This window comes from Astatotilapia calliptera, chromosome 9 (genome assembly GCF_964374335.1).
Source record: "Astatotilapia calliptera chromosome 9, fAstCal68.1, whole genome shotgun sequence".
Taxonomy (NCBI): domain Eukaryota; kingdom Metazoa; phylum Chordata; class Actinopteri; order Cichliformes; family Cichlidae; genus Astatotilapia; species Astatotilapia calliptera.
The window spans coordinates 32778763-32797821 of NC_137430.1; the positions used below are offsets into that span (position 1 = coordinate 32778763).

At 40.7% G+C, this 19059-nt stretch overlaps 1 protein-coding gene across 2 annotated transcripts; it reads right to left on the minus strand.

Annotated features, from left to right (window-relative positions):
* Positions 1-727: 727 nt before the first annotated feature.
* On the minus strand, positions 728-18772 carry LOC113029607 (uncharacterized). 2 transcript variants are annotated; one of them, XM_026180575.2, is made up of 5 exons: positions 18616-18772; positions 14317-14463; positions 13965-14060; positions 10721-11737; positions 728-7090 (listed from the first exon to the last, which is right to left on the minus strand). In XM_026180575.2, the coding sequence occupies exons 3-5, from the start codon at positions 13980-13982 to the stop codon at positions 6332-6334; spliced, it is 1794 nt and encodes a 597-aa protein (XP_026036360.2). In that variant the 5' UTR covers positions 13983-14060; positions 14317-14463; positions 18616-18772; the 3' UTR covers positions 728-6331. The 2 variants fall into 2 exon arrangements, with proteins under 2 accessions (XP_026036360.2, XP_026036361.2); XM_026180576.2 differs by lacking the exon at positions 14317-14463 and having other exon boundaries at positions 18616-18751.
* Between the last annotated feature and the right edge of the window lie 287 nt (positions 18773-19059).

The window sequence follows — 19059 nt, forward strand, 5'->3', positions numbered from 1 at the left end:
GAGATTATGAATGAAAAAAAGAGAAATGTTATAATAAGTTGTATATATCGGACACCCAGTTCAAGTATTGACACTTTTAATGAATGGATAGAAAAAATGTTTGCTTCGGTGAACCAAAAATTACTATTTATCTGTGGTGATTTTAACATTGATTTGCTAAATCCAAAAGGTTAAAAGCCATTGATGACTTTACTGACACAATGTACAGCTTATCACTATATCCAACAATAACAAAGCCAAGCAGAATAACTTCACATAGCGCCACTATTATTGACAATATTTTTACTAATGTCATGGATTTCCAAATTAATAGTGGTCTGCTTGTCTGTGATATAACTGACCACTTACCAGTTTTTACTTTGTGTGACTGTGATTTAAAAAAAATAGATACCAAGATCATGATAGCAAAGCGAACAATAAATGAAGAAGCAATTCATGCCTTCAATTTCGATTTAGCACAACAAGATTGGAGTTCGGTGTATGAAGAGTCAGATGTGGACAAGGCTGATAATTTCCTAGATATTTTTACTATGTGGTACAATAAACATTGTCCTGTAAACGAACACATGACAAAGAAAAAAAAGATAAAAAGTCCTTGGCTCACAAAAGGAATTATTAATGCTTGCAAAAAGAAAAACAATCTGTATAAACAGTTTATCAAAGTAAAAACAAAAGAAGTGGAACAAAGATATAAAGCATATAGAAATAAATTGACTGATATTATAAAAACGAGCAAACAACTTTATTATAGAAGAAGATTATATGAAAATAAAAACAATATAAAAGGAACTTGGGATGTGTTAAACAACTTAATTAAACAAGGATCTTCTGGAACATCATATCCTGAATATTTTACTGATGCAAATGGTGAAAATCACAACATGAGTAATATTGTCGATGGGTTCAATAAATTCTTCATAAATGTTGGCCCTGAACTAGCAGCGGACATCCCGTGTCATAAAAATGAAAATATCAGTAATATAAAATCAAATCCCTTTTCACTGTTCCTCTCAGCTACAAATGAGCAAGAAGTAATAAATATCACATTAAAATGTAAAAGTAAGTCTTCAATGGATTATCATGACATAAATATGTCTGTAGTTAAACAGGTTATTCTGAATATTGCTAGTCCCTTAACATATATCTGTAATTTATCATTTCAGTCCGGTTGTTTTCCAAAAAAAATGAAAATTGCGAAAGTAATACCACTATATAAAAGTAATGACAAACACAGTTTTACCAATTATAGGCCTATTTCTCTACTGCCTCAATTCTCAAAAATTCTAGAAAAACTTTTTAATTCAAGATTAGAAAAATTCCTTGAAAAACATCAAATAATAAATGTTGGTCAGTATGGTTTCAGAACGCAAAGAACCACTTCAATGGCGATAATTGAGGCAGTAGAAGAAATTACTGATACACTGGATAAAAATAAATATGCAGTTGGTATTTTTGTTGACCTCAAAAAGGCCTTCGACACAATCAATCACTCAATTTTACTGGATAAATTGGAAAGATATGGTATTCGAGGGAAAGCTGGTAACTGGTTAAAAAGTTACCTAACAGGTCGGGAACAATATGTTAGCATAGGGCATTACCACTCAGAGAAACTTGGTATTACATGTGGTGTTCCCCAAGGGTCAGTGTTGGGACCAAAACTTTTCAATGTATACATAAATGATATTTTTGATGTTTCTCAAGTACTTAAACTCATACTGTTCGCAGATGACACCAACATATTTTTCAGTAGCGATGATTATACTGATCTTGTAATGACTGTAAACAGGGAGCTACAATTAATAAAAAAAATGGATGGACATAAATAAATTATCATTAAATATAAATAAAACTAAAGCAATGTTTTTTGGTAATTTAAAATATAATATAGAATTACCAATTATCATTGAAGGTGTACCAATTGATAATGTGAGTGAAAACAAATTTTTGGGAGTTATAATTGATAACAAAATTTCATGGAAACCCCACGTCAGACACATAAAAACCAAAATTTCCAGAAGCCTCGCAGTTTTGAACAAAGTGAAACAATTCCTTGATAAAGATGCACTTCGTACTCTGTACTGTACCCTGGTTCTTCCATATCTTACATATTGTGTGGAAGTGTGGGGAAATACATATAAAAATACAACTAATCCATTAGTCACAGTACAGAAACGAACACTGCGTATTATTCACAAGGCTGGTTATCTAGATCATACTCACAAATTCTTTCTTCAGGCAAAGTTACTTAAATTCCAGGATCTGGTTAATTACAATACATCCATAATTTTGTATAAAGCTTTTACTAAACTTTTACCGGCAAATTTACAAACTAGATTTGAAATTCGAGAAAAGGTTTATAATGTGAGAGGCTTTGGAGAATTCAAATTACCCAGAACTCGAACAACCCGTAAAGGCTTTTGTGTGTCTGTATGTGGTGTGAAAATCTGGAACAGTCTGAGTTTACAATTGAAACAATGCAAAAATATTCATAGATTTAAATTCCTCTACAAACAGTTGGTCTGGTCACAGTATACTCAATGATGGGTTTTAGTGTGCTCTGTAATGTCTGTCCTCTTACCATTGCTGGTATGGATTCCAAAAAATAAATAAATAAATAAAGTGTGCGTATGTATGTACATATATGTACTTGTGTGTGTAGATATATATGTATGTATATGTATGTGTGTCTGTTACTTGTAGTTATTACTGCCTGTTACCTGTGGTAATGCAATTTATAATTTATATATTCTGTATTCAGTTATGAAGGCTCTAATTGTTGGTTGCGAGCTGCCGCTTAGATGCTTGTATCTGCCCGGGGCTGTTGATGGGTCTGTATGCAATGATGGGCGTAGCTGCGGGAAGTTTATTGTTTTTTTTTGTTGATGAGTGAGTATAGGGGTGGGATTTAATAAGTTTTCTTCGTCCCACTCCTTTTTCAGGCAAGTTTTGTTTTTTGTTTTGTGTATTTTATGTTCAATATAGGTATTTGTTGTGCCTGAAAATGAATAAATAAATGAATGAATGAATGAAACATACAGCAACAAACACTGTTAGCAAATGTGTCCTGGAGTTTATGCAGGTGCAGAAAGTGCTGCTGCTGTAAGTAAGCCTAACAGCTTCCAGATCACTTATTTTTCTGGAAAGATGGTAGGAAGGGCATCACTGCTCATCTCTACAGTCTCCCAGATCTTGGAATACAAGCCTTTGTCCCATGAAAACCACTTCACAGTAGTAGGAGTCCACTAAAACCTACAAATGAAGAGTGATCCTGGAAGAAATAGGGCGCACATTAGTGACCTCACCAACTGCAAGACAGACTTGTCCCTGATGCTTATATGAAAAAAAGAAATAGGAAGATTTATGAAACCATTAGGACTTCATCACCTTTTTATCTGAAAAGTTCCTGGTAATATATAGCCTAACTGGCATTTAAAGAGTAAAAAGAATGTAGAAAAAACTTTGGTTTTGATGAAATGGACTGGTGATAATTTAAAGTGTCAAGTCAGTAAAAGTAGATAAATGTTTTAATAAATATACATTTTACAGCATTTTGTGAACATACACAAAAGAAGGGGCCATTTTTGGCAACGGACAAGCTGAGAGAGTTTTATATTTTTGCTCACCTTGGAAAAAAATAATAGTGCACAATAATCAATGTTGATGTTAATCAATTAGATGTCCCAGACTACTATTAATAATACAGCGGTCCCTCGTTTATCACAGGAGTTACGTTCTAAAAATAACCTGCAATAGGTGAAATATGCGAAGTAGTTTATTTTTCTTCATTTTGTCATTTTTCCATTATGTGTTTTATCCTATTAGGGGCCATCGTGGCTCAAGAGTTGGCAGTTTCTCTTGTAATCAGGAGGTTGCCGGTTTGAACCCCGGCTCCAACAGTCTCGGTCTTGTGTCCTTGGGCAAGACACTTCACCTGTTGCCTACTGGTGGTGGTCAGAAGGCCCGGTGGCGCCAGTGTCTGGCAGCCTCGCCTCTGTCAGTGCGCACCAGGGTGGCTGTGACTACAATGTAGCTGCCATCACCAGTGTGTGAATGTGTGTGAATGGGTGGATGACTGAATGTGTAAAGTGCTTTGGGGTCCTTAGGGACTAGTAAAGCGCTATACGAATTCAGGCCATTTACCATTTCCCTATTGTAAACTGTCCTTGGGTGTCTTGAAAGGCGCCTTTTAAATAAAATGTATTATTATTATTAGTAGTAGTAGTAGTATTAGCTAAAAAAAAAAACACCGTAGAGGGACGTTGTTAGCTGGCAGTTTTTTCAATGTTGAAATTTCCACATTCCGACACTTCAAATGCTTCAGGAGCTTTCCGCTCAACATCAGCACCACGGAAATACACAAATACATCCGTAGACTCCAGACAGAATTGGCAATGTGTTTTCGTGACTTTCAGGTGTATGGACCAATGTTTTCTTCTCTGATCAAAGCAGAAAGCTTTAATGAGCAGCTGGATTTGTCTCGCTTTAACTGGCTGGACATCGAAATGCAGCTGATTGAACTGAAAAGCTCGACTCTGTGGGGGTCAAAGTTTGCAGAACAACGAACGCAGCTGGAATCCACAGCTGTGCGTGTTCATGGAGCTGCCTTTTCACCTGCTGGACGTCACTACCTGACAAGTTTAACTGTCTTCAGAACATTGCAGAGGCCTCATTGACAGCATTTGGCTCTACATGTCTGTGTGAGCAGATTTTCTCTCACACGAAGTGTCCTCAGGTAGCCGTCTGAATGCTGGACACTTGGAGACTTGTGTCTTTGAGTGGGAGACCAGAGATCACATTAACATGTGTATCCCTGTATTAACAAAAATGCCATATTGGCCCAGTTTATGTTTCCTATCATTGCTGTGAGGAGACCATAAATAGCATTTGCATTTTCTGTTGTACAGTTGATTTGTTGTTATCAAGTTCTTGTTTGCACTGATCATCATAAAGGTTGCTGACCCCTGACCTGTGCTCTGTCAAGGCCTGGAGATCTGTGCTTTGGCAGACTGGGCCCATTTGACGTCCTCCTTGGCTCCTGTTATGAACGATCCTTACTTCTTGCCTGGAGGGCTGGTTAACCTGGGTGATTTGTTTAGAAGCCGGACTCTGCTCTCCTTTCAGCAGCTGCAACGATGTTTCGGCCTTCAGAATGTGGAATTTTCTAGATATCTGCAACTGAGGCACTTTATAATTAATGACACCACTCTAATGATGGACCCTACTAGGTCTGCAGTGGTGGATGCTTTGTCCTCCCTGCAGTCTGGGAAGTCCAATAGCTCATTTAATAAAGTCCTTAACTCCGGTTCAGCCCCTTACTTCCTGGCTGTAAAACAGGCTCAGGAAAGACACCTAGGACATCTATAACTGTTTAAGACTGGCAGAAGATTTGGGTCTGTGCCTCCAAGATATCTGCCTGTAACTGGACTCAATCGATTCAGTAAAAAATTGCACATAACACCCGCTTTAAAAAGTAAAATCGATGTAAACTCTTCCCCATTGTGCTGGAAGTGTAATGTGGAGGAGGGACTTTATGCATCGTCTTTGGTCCTGTGTGAAAATTCAAAAGATTGGGTTTGATGTTGCTAAGGTGCTTTCAGATATTTTCAATTTCCCTGTTCCTTTGTATGTGCCTCTGAATTTTGTATTGCCTGAGCAAGGTTTTAGTTCCCATATTCTTTTTCTTTTGTCTCTATTACTATGAGAAAAATCCTAATACAAATAGAAAGAAAAATTGTTTGAACATAATTCATCAAATATAACTAATGCTTTAACAGTATCAGGATTTTATAATACAAACTTCAAATCTACAGGAAAAACAGCGGCAGAACATGTGGATTAAAATGCATTAACTTAAAAAAACCCAATAACAACATGTGGACTTCAAGCACAAAGTCATAGTAGTTATTGTTTGAAAGCCGGTTGATAGATTTAGTTCATTTTGGAAGCTTTCAGAGCAACTGGTGTGAAATTATTTGAGGCTTTGAAAGAAAAGGATTTAAGAGCAGGGATTACCAAAGCAGAAGAATAAATATGAAAAACGATTAAAATGTAACTGAAGTAATACATAAAATGAATACATAGAAAAAGCAAGTAGTATTTGGAAAAGAGGAAGAAAATCAAAATGAAAAAGAACTGATGTATATATCCAAATGGGTAGTTTTGATACAATTTTGGTAAAACACATTCCTATAACTTCTATAATGTAGCAAAAGGTACAACTACTAAACACTACAGTTTCCTAAGGGAAGAAATATTAAAATGTATCAGGGATGAAAACTTAGAACATTAAAATTCCCTCAAGTGAAAATAAACTTCATGTACATATCTATACTTACAGCTTCATTAATTTAACATTCACTGCAGGTCCAGAAAGCAGAGCTACCTCATCAGATCCAAGTGTGACATCAGCTGCACTCTTTACAGGAGACTCCAGCTGAACTCTGTGGAGCCTGATCTCAAGGTGTTTAAGTCTGACCCTGAAACCAGAAGAGGATCTTTCTGTCTCGTCAGATTCATTGTGATCCAGTGATTTCAGTCCTGCATGATCACGCTGATGTTTGCGCAGAGCAGATAATGAAGTGAATGATTTTGCACATTGGTAACAGTGAAACAGTTTATTTGCAGCGTGGGATCGTTTGTGTTTGGAGTATGAAGTGAAATTCTTGAAGCTCTTGTCACACTGGTCACAGCTAAATATCTCTTTCATGTGTGTACGTTCATGTTGGTTACGACTAGCTGAATATGAAAAGCTTCTGTCACAGTGTCTGCACTTGTATGGTGTCTCTCCTGTGTGGATTCGTTTATGCTTTTTAAGGTCACTTGCAGTGGTGAAGGATGACCCACACTGGTCACAGACATGCTTTTTAACCCCACTATGGAAGAGTTCATGGCATTTTAAATCACTTAATGTGGTGAAGCCTCTCCCACATTCTTTGCAGTAGTTCATTTTGTCTCCAGTGTGTCTGCGTTGATGTAGCTTTAGACTCTGTCGATTACTGAAAGTATTTCCACAAAGGTCACAGCGAAACGCTTTCCCACCACCACAGTGACGACAGGGTTGAGAACTGGATCCATCTGTGCCGCTCTGCTTCTAAACAAAGACACAAACACAGTGTAAGTCGGGGAACTCCTTTAACATTTTTATCCTGAACATTGCCTGAAATAAAGAGCATCTCTGCCAACATCCAGTTACATTTTACTGTTTACATTATAACACTCAACTTAATAGGCGAAAATGACTCTCCATTTTTCCATCTACCGTATTTTCACAACCATAAGGCGCACTTAAAAGTCTTAGATTTTCTTCAAAAAGTACGGCGCGCCCTATAGCGCAGTGCGCCCTGTGTGTTGTAATGAGGACGTAGTAGAGAACACCATGAGAACGCTAAAGGGTGAAGTGTGGCCGAGTTGGATCATTGAGCAAAGAACGAGCGGGAGAAGCGTTTCGACGGTCACCATTCGGCTAAAAGCAGTTTCACTAGCTGAAGAGATGAACATTGAACATTTCCAAGGAGGTCCGTCTTGGTGCTTTCGTTTTATGAAACGGTGCCATTTTTCCATCCGGACCGGGACTACGGTAGCGCAGCAACTTCCAGCGGATTATAAGGAAAAGCTGGCCATCTTCCGCTCCTACTGCAGCAAACACATCGGCGACAAAAACATCCAGCCCAGCCACATCACAAACATGGACGAGGTCCCGCTCACTTTTGACATCCCGGTGAGTCACACTGTGGAGAAGAAGGGGACCAGCACGGTAGTGATACGCACAACGGGGTATGAAAAGTCGTCTTTTACTGTTGTGCTTGGCTGCCATGCTAATGGACAGAAACTGCCGCCTATGGTGATTTTTACGCGAAAGACTTTGCCTAAAGAGAAGTTTCCAGCAGGAATCATCATTAAGGCAAATGAAAAGGGCTGGATGGATGAGGAAATGATGAAAGACTGGCTGAGGGAGGTGTATGTAAGGAGACCAGGTGGTTTTTTCCACGCATCACCATCGCTCTTAATCTGTGACTCTATGCGTACCCATCTCACAGCCGATGTGAAAAAACTAGTGAAACAAATGAACTGTGAGCTTGCTGTCATTCCGGGAGGCCTGACAAAGGAACTCCAACCGCTGTACATCGGTGTGAACCGCCCGTTCAAAGTAAGGCTGCGAGCGGCCTGGGAGCGATGGATGACCGATGCAGACCACAGTTTCACCAAGAGTGGAAGGCAGCGCCGGGCGAGTTACGCCACAATTTGCCAATGGATTGTAGATGCTTGGGCTAACATGTCTGCTGGCACTGTTGTTCGAGCTTTCGCAAAAGCCGGCATCATTTCCGAGGAGCCGCACGGCACGGAAAGTGACTCTGACAGTGAAGAAAGTGAACCTGGCATGTTTGATGTAGATTTAGCGCAGCTGTTAAATTCAGACACAGAGGATGAGGACTTCGATGGGTTTGATTGATGATAAAAATGTGAGTACCAAACTCAGTTTTGCTCCTGCTTTATTTTAAATACGCACACTTGTATGCTTGTGTGTTGTTGATGATGACGATTACTGGTAATAGAAATGTGAGTAAGGTACCGAACTCAGGTTTGCTCCTGCTTTATTTTTAAATACGCATACGGTACTTGTACAGTGGGGCAAAAAAGTATTTAGTCAGCCACCGATTGTGCAAGTCCCCCACTTAAAATGATGACAGAGGTCAGTAATTTGCACCAGAGCTACACTTCAACTGTGAGAGACAGAATGTGAAAAAAAAAAAAATCCATGAATTCACATGGTAGGATTTGTAAAGAATTTATTCGTAAATTAGGGTGGAAAATAAGTATTTGGTCACCTCAAACAAGGAAAATCTCTGGCTCTCACAGACCTGTAACGTCTTCTGTAAGAAGCTTTTCTGTCCCCCACCTGTATGAATGGCACCTGTTTGAACTCATCATCTGTATAAAAGACACCTGTCCACAGCCTCAAACAGTCAGACTCCAAACTCCGCCATGGCCAAGACCAAAGAGCTTTCGAAGGACACCAGGAAAAGTATTGTAGACCTGCACCAGACTGGGAAGAGTGAATCTACAATAGGCAAGCAGCTTGGTGTGAAAAAATCAACTGTGGGAGCAATCATCAGAAAATGGAAGACATACAAGACCACTGATAATCTCCCTCGATCTGGGGCTCCACGCAAGATCTCATCCCGTGGGGTCAAAATGATCATGAGAACGGTGAGCAAAGATCCCAGAACCACACGGGGGGACCTGGTGAATGACCTGCAGAGAGCTGGGACCAAAGTAACAAAGGTCACCATCAGTAACACACTACAACGGCAGGGAATCAAATCCCGCAGTGCCAGACGTGTTCCGCTGCTGAAGCCAGTGCATGTCCAGGCCCGTCTGAAGTTTGCCAGAGAGCACATGGATGATACAGCAGAGGATTGGGAGAATGTCATGTGGTCAGATGAAACCAAAGTAGAACTTTTTGGTATAAACTCAACTCGTCGTGTTTGGAGGAAGAAGAATACTGAGTTGCATCCCAAGAACACCATACCTACTGTGAAGCATGGGGGTGGAAACATCATGCTATGGGGCTGTTTTTCTGCCAAGGGGACCGGACGACTGATCCGTGTTAAGGACAGAATGAATGGGGCCATGTATCGTGAGATTTTGAGCCAAAACCTCCTTCCATCAGTGAGAACTTTGAAGATGAAACGAGGCTGGGTCTTCCAACATGACAATGATCCAAAACACACCGCCCGGGCAACAAAGGAGTGGCTCCGTAAGAAGCATTTGAAAGTCCTGGAGTGGCCTAGCCAGTCTCCAGACCTCAACCCCATAGAAAATCTGTGGCGGGAGTTGAAAGTCCGTGTTGCTCGGCGACAGCCCCAAAACATCACTGCTCTCGAGAAGATCTGCATGGAGGAATGGGCCAAAATACCAGCTACTGTGTGTGCAAACCTGGTAAAGACCTATAGTAAACGTTTGACCTCTGTTATTGCCAACAAAGGTTATGTTACAAAGTATTGAGTTGTATTTTTGTTATTGACCAAATACTTATTTTCCACCCTGATTTACGAATAAATTCTTTACAAATCCTACCATGTGGATTCATGGATTTTTTTTTCCACATTCTGTCTCTCACAGTTGAAGTGTACCTCTGGTGCAAATTACTGACCTCTGTCATCATTTTAAGTGGGAGAACTTGCACAATCGGTGGCTGACTAAATACTTTTTTGCCCCACTGTATGCGCCCTATGATCCAGTGCGCCTTATGTGTGTGTTAAATACAGTAATGGCACACATAACTGAGACTGCGCCTTTTAGTACAGTGCGTCTTATGGTCGTGAAAATACGGTAGTTCATTTAATATACAAACAATCATATCTAAACAACAAGTTACATCATATTCTTCACAAGTACATATGAAAAGTTCCAATCCAATCGGTCTCACTCCCAATTTGAAGCAAAAATAATTGTTTTTAGTTAGTAAAGAACATAATAAGTCATCTAACACTGACCAGATTGTAGCAGTCATAAATTTGGAAGAAAGGGTAGAAAAGTAATTATTTAGTGTTTTTATGATCATGGAAGAAAAAAATAATAACTGAAACTAAAATCTGATGAACCTCACAACACTAACTTTAATTGCAGTAGAATAACTAACATGCTAAAACAAATTTAAAGAGCAGAGTTGTTCCAAACAGTCAGGCTTAAAATACAAGATAAAAATATAAATACATACCTCACAGTAACTGCACTTATAGAGTTTCCTTCTGGTGTGGATCTGCTGGTGCCCTTTCAGAGAATGTGGTGCTTTAAAAGTCTTCTCACACAGGTCACATTTATAAGGTCTCTCTTCAGTGTGGGTAAATGTGTGGTGATGTAACTGTGTGGCTGTTGTAAAGACTTTCTCACACTGATCACAGCAGTAAACATCCTGTCCAGTGTGAATCCGCAGGTGTCTTTTTAGGTAACTTGTACTACTAAAGGTTTTACCACACTTGTCACAGCTATTCGCCTTAATTCCAGAGTGGGTATCTTGATGACGTCGTAAGTTGCAACTGCGAGCAAACGTTTTACCACACTGATCACAGCTGTGTGCTTTAACTCCAGTGTGGATCAGTTGATGCATTTTTAAGCTTCTAGGATGGGCAAAAGATTTTCCACACAAGTCACAAATGTATGGTTTAACTCCACTGTGGATCAGTTGGTGTGTTTTTAAGTTGTCAGCCCGAGAAAAAGATTTTCCACACAAGTCACAGTAGTGTGCTTTAAATCCACTGTGGACGAGTTGGTGTGTTTTTAAGCTTCCAGCATCGGTAAAAGATTTTCCACACAAGTTACATCTGTGTGCTTTAACTCCACTGTGGATGAGTTGGTGTATTCTTAAGGTTCCAGCCCGGGTAAAATACTTTCCACACAAGTTACATCTGTGTGCTTTAACTCCACTGTGGGTGAGTTGGTGTGCATTTAAGTGACTAGGCTGGGTAAAAGACTTTCCACACTCATCACAGCAGTATGCTTTAACTCCACTGTGGATGACTTTGTGTTTTTTCAAGGTTCCAGCCTGGGCAAAAGACTTTCCACACAAGTCACAGCTGTATGCTTTAACTCCACTGTGGACGAGTTGGTGTGTTTTAAAGTTTCCAAGACGGGTAAAATACTTCCCACACTCATCACAGGTGTATTTTTTCTGCCCCTTTTTTCGGTGAGGTTTGTCAGCCTCCTGAGAGCGCTGACTTCTCGCTCCATGTTGGTCCTGCAGTGACAGAGATACAAACAGAGGCAGTGATTAAAATGCAGTCGTGGAACAAACTGAAACTGACTCCATTAGTGGAATCAAAGACGTCAACAAACACGTTGTAGGTCTGTTATCACCACATTCTGGAGATAATATCACATTACAAAGAAGTGCTACAATGGGAGTTGTAAGGAAAATGACATAATAAAAGAAGTACTGATCACTGGAGAAAATGACTGTATGAAAAATTGTGAGTTAGCTGATGATATTGTGTGCTGATAAAAACTCTGCCATTGCCGGTCCCAAGGCCATATGAGAAAGGAGGAGGGTTGGGCATGGGGTTAGCAACCCCGCCTTTTAAAACCTCGATTGCTACGGAAAGAGCAAACAAATCTCATCATCGATTGAACCAGGGCGAAGATGATCGGCAACCCTTGATGACAGCAGTGGAGGAAAGCCCTCAGGTCGTTACCTGCTCGATGGTCGATCAAATTTCGACCCAGAAGAAACTACCCGTTATGGAATATGGAATGTACAGACTCCGTTACAAACTGGTAAATTGGCCCAGCTTTAACATGAATACGACTCGTACCTCCCACCATTCATGGGACCCCATTGATGAATGTAGTTTGGCGAAGTCGGTTCAGGACCAGGTGGACGAAGACCTGGCACCCTCCATGGAGCTTTTTCCAGTCGATATCGGACAAATCTGTGTTACCGAAGTCAAGACAATGATCTGAGTCCTCAAGAGTGGAAAGGCCCCTGGCTTGGATGAGGCCCTCCCCGAAATGTTGAAGCACGGTGGACCCCAGCTGGAATTCGCTCTTACATGACTCCTAAACGCCAGCTGGTCAACATCGCGTGTACCTGATGAGACCAAAGGCGTCATCAAACTTCCGAAGAAAGGCGATTTGGGAGAATGTAACAACTGGTGGGGCATCACGCTACTGTCAGTACCCGGGAAGTTACTTTGCCTCGTTCTTTCGAATTGGGATTGATATACCTTTAGTAGTCCCACAAGGGGAAATTTCATGATGCGCAGTGGACGATGAGCAGGCTGGAGTGGCCGGTCCTGTGTCGAGCAAATCTTCACTCTCTGCACGATCATTGAACAAACATTGGAATACCAAAGGAAGAGTTCTATCAATTCCATCGATTTCAAGAAGGCTATCCTACGTCACTATGGAGTCCCCCAGCAGTTTGTATATGCCCTTCATGGTCTCTATGCCAACTCCCGCTGCTGCATCCAGACGGCTGATGGCTGAGAAGATTTCTTTGAGATGAATAGTGGCATGGTAAAGTGCTTTGGGTGCCTTGAAAAGCGCTATATAAATCCAATCCATTATTATTATTATTATTAATACTGGCATGCGTACTATCACCTTTCCTCTTCCTTTTATCAAGTGACTTCATCATGCGACGATCAGCTGACCAAGCTAGTATCGGTGTCCCCTGGAAAAAAGGGCGTAATCTCATCGACTTGGACTTTTTTCCAGGCAACATCACCCTGTTGGGCTCGGCTCAGTAAGACCTCCAAGAGTCAACTGCAGCTCTGCAGAGGGAGACCATGAAAGTAGGTTTAAGAATCAGTGCCAAGAAGACCAAGGTACTCCGAGTTGGCTATGCACATGCACTAGTTCCTGTCATGATCAACCAACAACGTGCTGAAGAGGTGGAGAATTTCATGTATCTGGTCAGCATCATCTCAAATGACGGGATCTCTGATCGAGATGTCAACATCAAAGCAGAGAAGGCGGCCGGTGTTCTCTGATGTCTCCAACCTATTTGGAAATTGACCTCCCTGAATGCTAGGCTCAAGATCAAACTATTTAACTCTATCATCTTCCGACTGGCACTCAACAAATGCGATCACTCGAAGCCTGAATATGCTTCAACAACGTGGTCTGCGGTGAATCATGAGAATTTCCTATTGGGACCAGAAGATGAACGAAGAGGTCTCACAAAGAGCAGGCACCCACCCTCTAGCTGATGTTGTTGGTGAAAGGCGCTTCCACTTTGGGGGCCTTATTCATCGTCTACCGCCTTATTGCTCGGCCTAAGTGCTAAGTAAGCAAGTGCTGATAAAATATGGTCTTTGTATTTTCTTGTAACTTCTAAGGTTTTTGTTTGTGAATGTAGATTCTGTGTGTATAGAGGAGCCCAGGATGGAAAAGATAAAGCTGCTGTTAACAACCAGCTGTGCACACAACTTCAGCAACAGTGTAACTGTGATCATTTTTCTCACCTTTTGTGTTGAAGTCATTGTTTCCTCTCTAGTGGCTGAGCTGAATCCAAAGGGCTGAAATTGTTCCTCTGCTTCTCCACCAGACTTGTTATTTAGCTGGGACATAAAATGTATAGATATGTAATTTATCCCTGACAAATAGAAGCAGAGCAAATAAACAGTACACTGCTCAGTGACAACAATAATTATGAAGCTTTAAGGTGAAACCCCAGAAACAACTATCCTACTTTTCGGGAATAAGATGCATTAAGCGAAACAAAACAGACTAGTTTATCCCAAGGACAAAACTTTCAATGGGAGCATGATCAGTTACTGAAATATTACCAATGGAGGACCCGACAATTTGACTCACCAGAGAGCGAGACACCAGAAAGTAAAGTGAGGATGGGAAAAGAAAGTATAGTCTCTTTCTTGAGGATACAGAAGTCTTCGTATATCCGCCAGGCTCAGCTCCTCTGACACAACGTCCAAAGCAGCATCTACAGGGTGCTTATTTGGTCTAAGACGAGAGGATTAATCAAAAAACACATCCCTGACCTGGTTAAAATCCCCACCAATTACAATATTTATATTTCCAATATTCCGCACTGTGCTACACACTTCATGAAAAAATTGTGGTTGAGGAGAATTGGGGGCATATATGTTGACCAATGTCACTTTCTGCCCCTGTAGACATGCATCCAAGACCACCCATCTACTCTCCAGATCCGTATAATGATTGAGTACTTGAAAATCCAAATTTCTTCTAATCAATATAACCATGCCTCTTTTCCTACTGGAAAATGCACTAAGGTAAACTTGGGACACCCAGTCTCTTTTCAACTTTAATGATTCCACCTCATCAAGATGTATCTCTTGAATCAAAGCTATGTCTGTCTTTTACAGTTTCAAATATGTGAGGATTTTAATAGCATTATGACACTCCACGACACTATTTTACATAATTCCATGAAACCACGTGAGCCAAAGTATTTTTGGTGTTCCAAAAGAATTCCAGTTGATTGGTTCAGCAGCCCGTCACTATCACATCAACTGCACATTTGAGCTGTTATGATGTCGGGGCAGCATGGGTGCAAGCATCTTTTTCTGCTGATGCCACTCTGTGGTATGGCCCATGTCTCCCGTATCAAAAACCACCATTGCACCACAGTAAATGCTGCGCATCATGTTGTCAGCTTTAATAATAATAATAATAATAATAATAATAATAATAATAATGGATTGCATTTATATAGCGCATTTCGGGACCCCTCAAAGCGCTTTACAATACCACTATTCATTTACTCCCACATTCATACACTGGTGAAGGCGAGCTACAGTTGTAGCCACAGCTGCCCTGGGGCAGACTGACTGGCTTTACTGTATCTTAGCCAGTGAAACTGGTCAAGCCACTCTCTTTGAATTGTATACACTTGCCCCACTTTTACTGTCAGCGGGCTCTGGCTCGGAGTCGATCATATGTGGCTCATTATCTAATGCTGTCTCCGAAACAGTGTTAAACATAACCTCAGAGGTTGATGGCTCACTGTCAGAGCACTGGCTATGAATTTCGGATGGATCAGGCCTCAACTTCATGACAAATTTATTAATCTTTCTTAAAAGATTTTCTCATTACCCACAGCTACATCTACTTCTATCAGGCCTAGGCCACTCACCTCCCTCTCTTCGCCTGCACCTACAGGAATATCTGGAACACAGTCAATAAAAGAGGTCCCACCCTTGACTATCTCTGATTGGTTTAGACCATGATATGGGCATAATGTGTGTCTGTTGTTAACCACACAGAGACTTTCAGACTGGGTTTTTTTTCTTTCTTGAACGGCTAATCGCACCAGCGTGACGCAAGATTTTTTTGGTTGCACCATTGAGAAATTAGGTCACGACCTCCAGTGCCCTATTCTAAGGATATTATGTGTTTCCTCAGGGATTAATAATTACATTTATTTAAGTTATATCTATTTTCAATGGTGAGCATTTTCAGCAGTCATACATATATGTGAATATGCCACGCAACACATTACTTGTCAAAAAACTGTGTGTGTTAACTGTGTGTGAAGACCAGTGTTGGGAAGGTTACTCTTAAAATGTATTCCATTACGTTACTCAATGACAGAAACATATTCTGAATACTTTGGATTGCTTAATATATTATCATGCTTTTTACAACTATGTGAATGTACTATTGCTGTGTGATTTATTACTGTTACTGAAGGTCCGCGGCTCCGAACTGTAGTAAAGGGACCTCTGGCTAATACGTCGGGTTCGTGTCGGGCTCGTAGCCGAAAAATAGCTTTACTTTGTTGTGTGGGTCAACTTTTCTTGCGAGAGACAGAGAGAGGCGTTGAAAGGCTGCTCCAATGGAACTTATTGTTTTCGGAGGAAAACACGAACACAGCGTACAGTCGAGTCTTAATAGCTTACTTACAACTGGGCTCGTCAGGCACTCTTTTTGGCTGCAGTGGTTATTATTATATTTACATGCTTCCAGCTCCCGTTTCTGCTCGATGACAGCTTGTACTTTATGACTTTCCTTTTTCTCCCTCCTCTTGCTCACAGACCCATAACGTGTATGGCAGTCCATTCTCCCTGCAGCACGGACTACACTGCCTATGATGCTACATTCTTTGCCTCTGCCTGTAGCATTCTGCCTATTAGCTTAGCATAACAACAACAACAAAAAGGCACTCTCTCACCCAGGAAACACACAGTCGCAGAGAGAGAGAGAGAGCGTCGCCCTGTAACCATGGCAACCGTAACGCTGCCGCCTGGAACAACAGCACGTAGCTGTCAAACAAAACCCAAACAGTCCTGACCCGCGACAATATGAAACAGGAAAGTACCGCCGTGTAATCCATTTATTTCAACAAAGTAACTGTATTCTAAATACCACCTTTTTAAACGGTAACTGTAACAGAATACAGTTACTCATATTTTGTATTTTAAATACATAACGGCGGTACATGTATTCCGTTACTCCCCAACACTGCTGAAGACACATTTGATATTTCTCCTAGTATTTAGGTATGAACACAAAGGCGATAGGCAGATAGCAAAGATGAAAATCCGCTCAAGGAGACTTCAAAGTTACGTAGATTATACTGTAGAAATATGAACAGGTAGAAACGGGTAAAGTGATCGTTTTTTATCGGATTCGGTCGTGGAAGAGATTGTTCAAGCCATGTTTCCGAAGTAACAAAGAGCTGACGGATGGCCTGGATTGCAGCCATTCGAAGACCAAATATAACGTCCCAGAACACTCCAAGCATTTCCACAAAGGTAAGTCTTCTGTTGTAGTTATTACGTAATTTATCATAACATAATTGTTGATGTAGGTTACAAATAAGTCTTCATTTGAATTGAATTTGTTGGGCTATGCTACTTTCACTGTGGCTTTGCGGGCTAATGTTTGTTGTGTTTTGTAGGAAAACCAGCCTACAAAATGCAGGAATGCGATCCAGACTGGCGCCCTCTATCAACCTGGGTCAGACCGAGTTTAAAGCTGCTACCATAGCCAGATTTGATCGGTTAAGAGAGAGAGCGATATCAAAACAGCCATGAAAAGTCCTGCATATATGTGCCCAAGTGTTGTACTGAAGCAAGCAAGTGATGAATAACTGTTTTCCAGTAAGTTGTTTTTTTTGTTGCATTGTTGATTTGTTTTTCACCGAAGCAGCTAATAAAGCACCATTGAATACAATTTTGCCTCTTTCTTATAAGATTCTATAATAGAATGAAACAATAATGCCAGTTATAAACAAAGATAATAACTGAATGAATTACGATTAAATTTTATTTCTATTAGATCTGAAAATGTTGTGTAACACTACAACCTGAAACAACAATTAGATTGCGTTGGCCTGTACAGGAGATAAAGGACAAAAATGTAACAACAGCTGTGAAATGGAACAGTCCAAATCACCAAAGTAAACTGGACCTGGGCTTGTTGCAGGGATCTGAAGTCACTAAACATTTTGTGAGTGTATGCACTCACACTTAGGACCATATAATAATAAATATGTGCGTGATGAAAGCTGGGCAGCACGCTAACGTCCTTACTCCACTCTGTATGCTTATATGGGTCTGACCCTTTCACTCCTTTGATTTTTCCTCGTTCTTTGTTTTGCCTTTTCGTCAAGTCTGCCTTTGTACGGACCTGCCGTGTTCTCCGTCGTGTTGTAGATGACTGATTTTGGGGCAAATAAAATCCAAGTAGACATTAAAACCGCAGAATTAATGATTACTGGTGCTGGAAATGCAATACCACTCGTAACTACAATGCAATGCACGAAAGTCACGTGGTCTGTCAATCTCTATTCACTCAGCTTTCGCTGTGAGTTCTATGCTAGCTGAGCGTTAGCATGCCGTCTGTGCAAATGCTTGCAAAGAGCTAAAGTTGTGTTAGCAGCGTTATGTGTTGTTTCTATCCTGGAGGACGTTTCCCGTCTACCATCGCGCTCTCGTTCTTTAGTTCAATAACAACTAGTAATGCCAATGTCCACGCTGTAGACTGCGCCACCATTTTTCAACACACGAACTGAAAACAGCTGAATACAGCGCGAGTGTAAGAAAAGACAGGGGGTAGACGGGCAGACTAACAATTTCAAGGAATTAGACTAAATGATCTCAGTTTCCCTCCCTACTAAACACTTACCTTTAGATGAGCCCACAAACAGAGAGAACCTCCGTGATGGAGCCGAAGTCAGCAGACTGACACAACTATCGATAAAAACAATGCTAGTGGGATAGCCTTACTCTTCTTCTTAGTCTTCTTTTAAGTGTAATGGCATTTTGCAAAAGTGCATTACCGCCACCTACTGGACTGGAATGTGGATCAGGAACTGGAAAAAAACGCATCCATTCTAATCACAAATTTCAACAGCTGACCACAGACCTGAGACAGTTTTTCTGGCTGTTTTTCTAATGTAAAATATCTTTAGCTTCTCAAAATTTGCCATTAACGTCTTCCTCTCCTGGACATGTGCCTGGCATTCTAACAGTGCATGCTTAACAGATTCAATTTCTTTGCAGTAAGCACTAAGGGTAGGTTTTGATTATCGATTTATCGATTGAAATCGATTCTTGCTTGGATAATGTC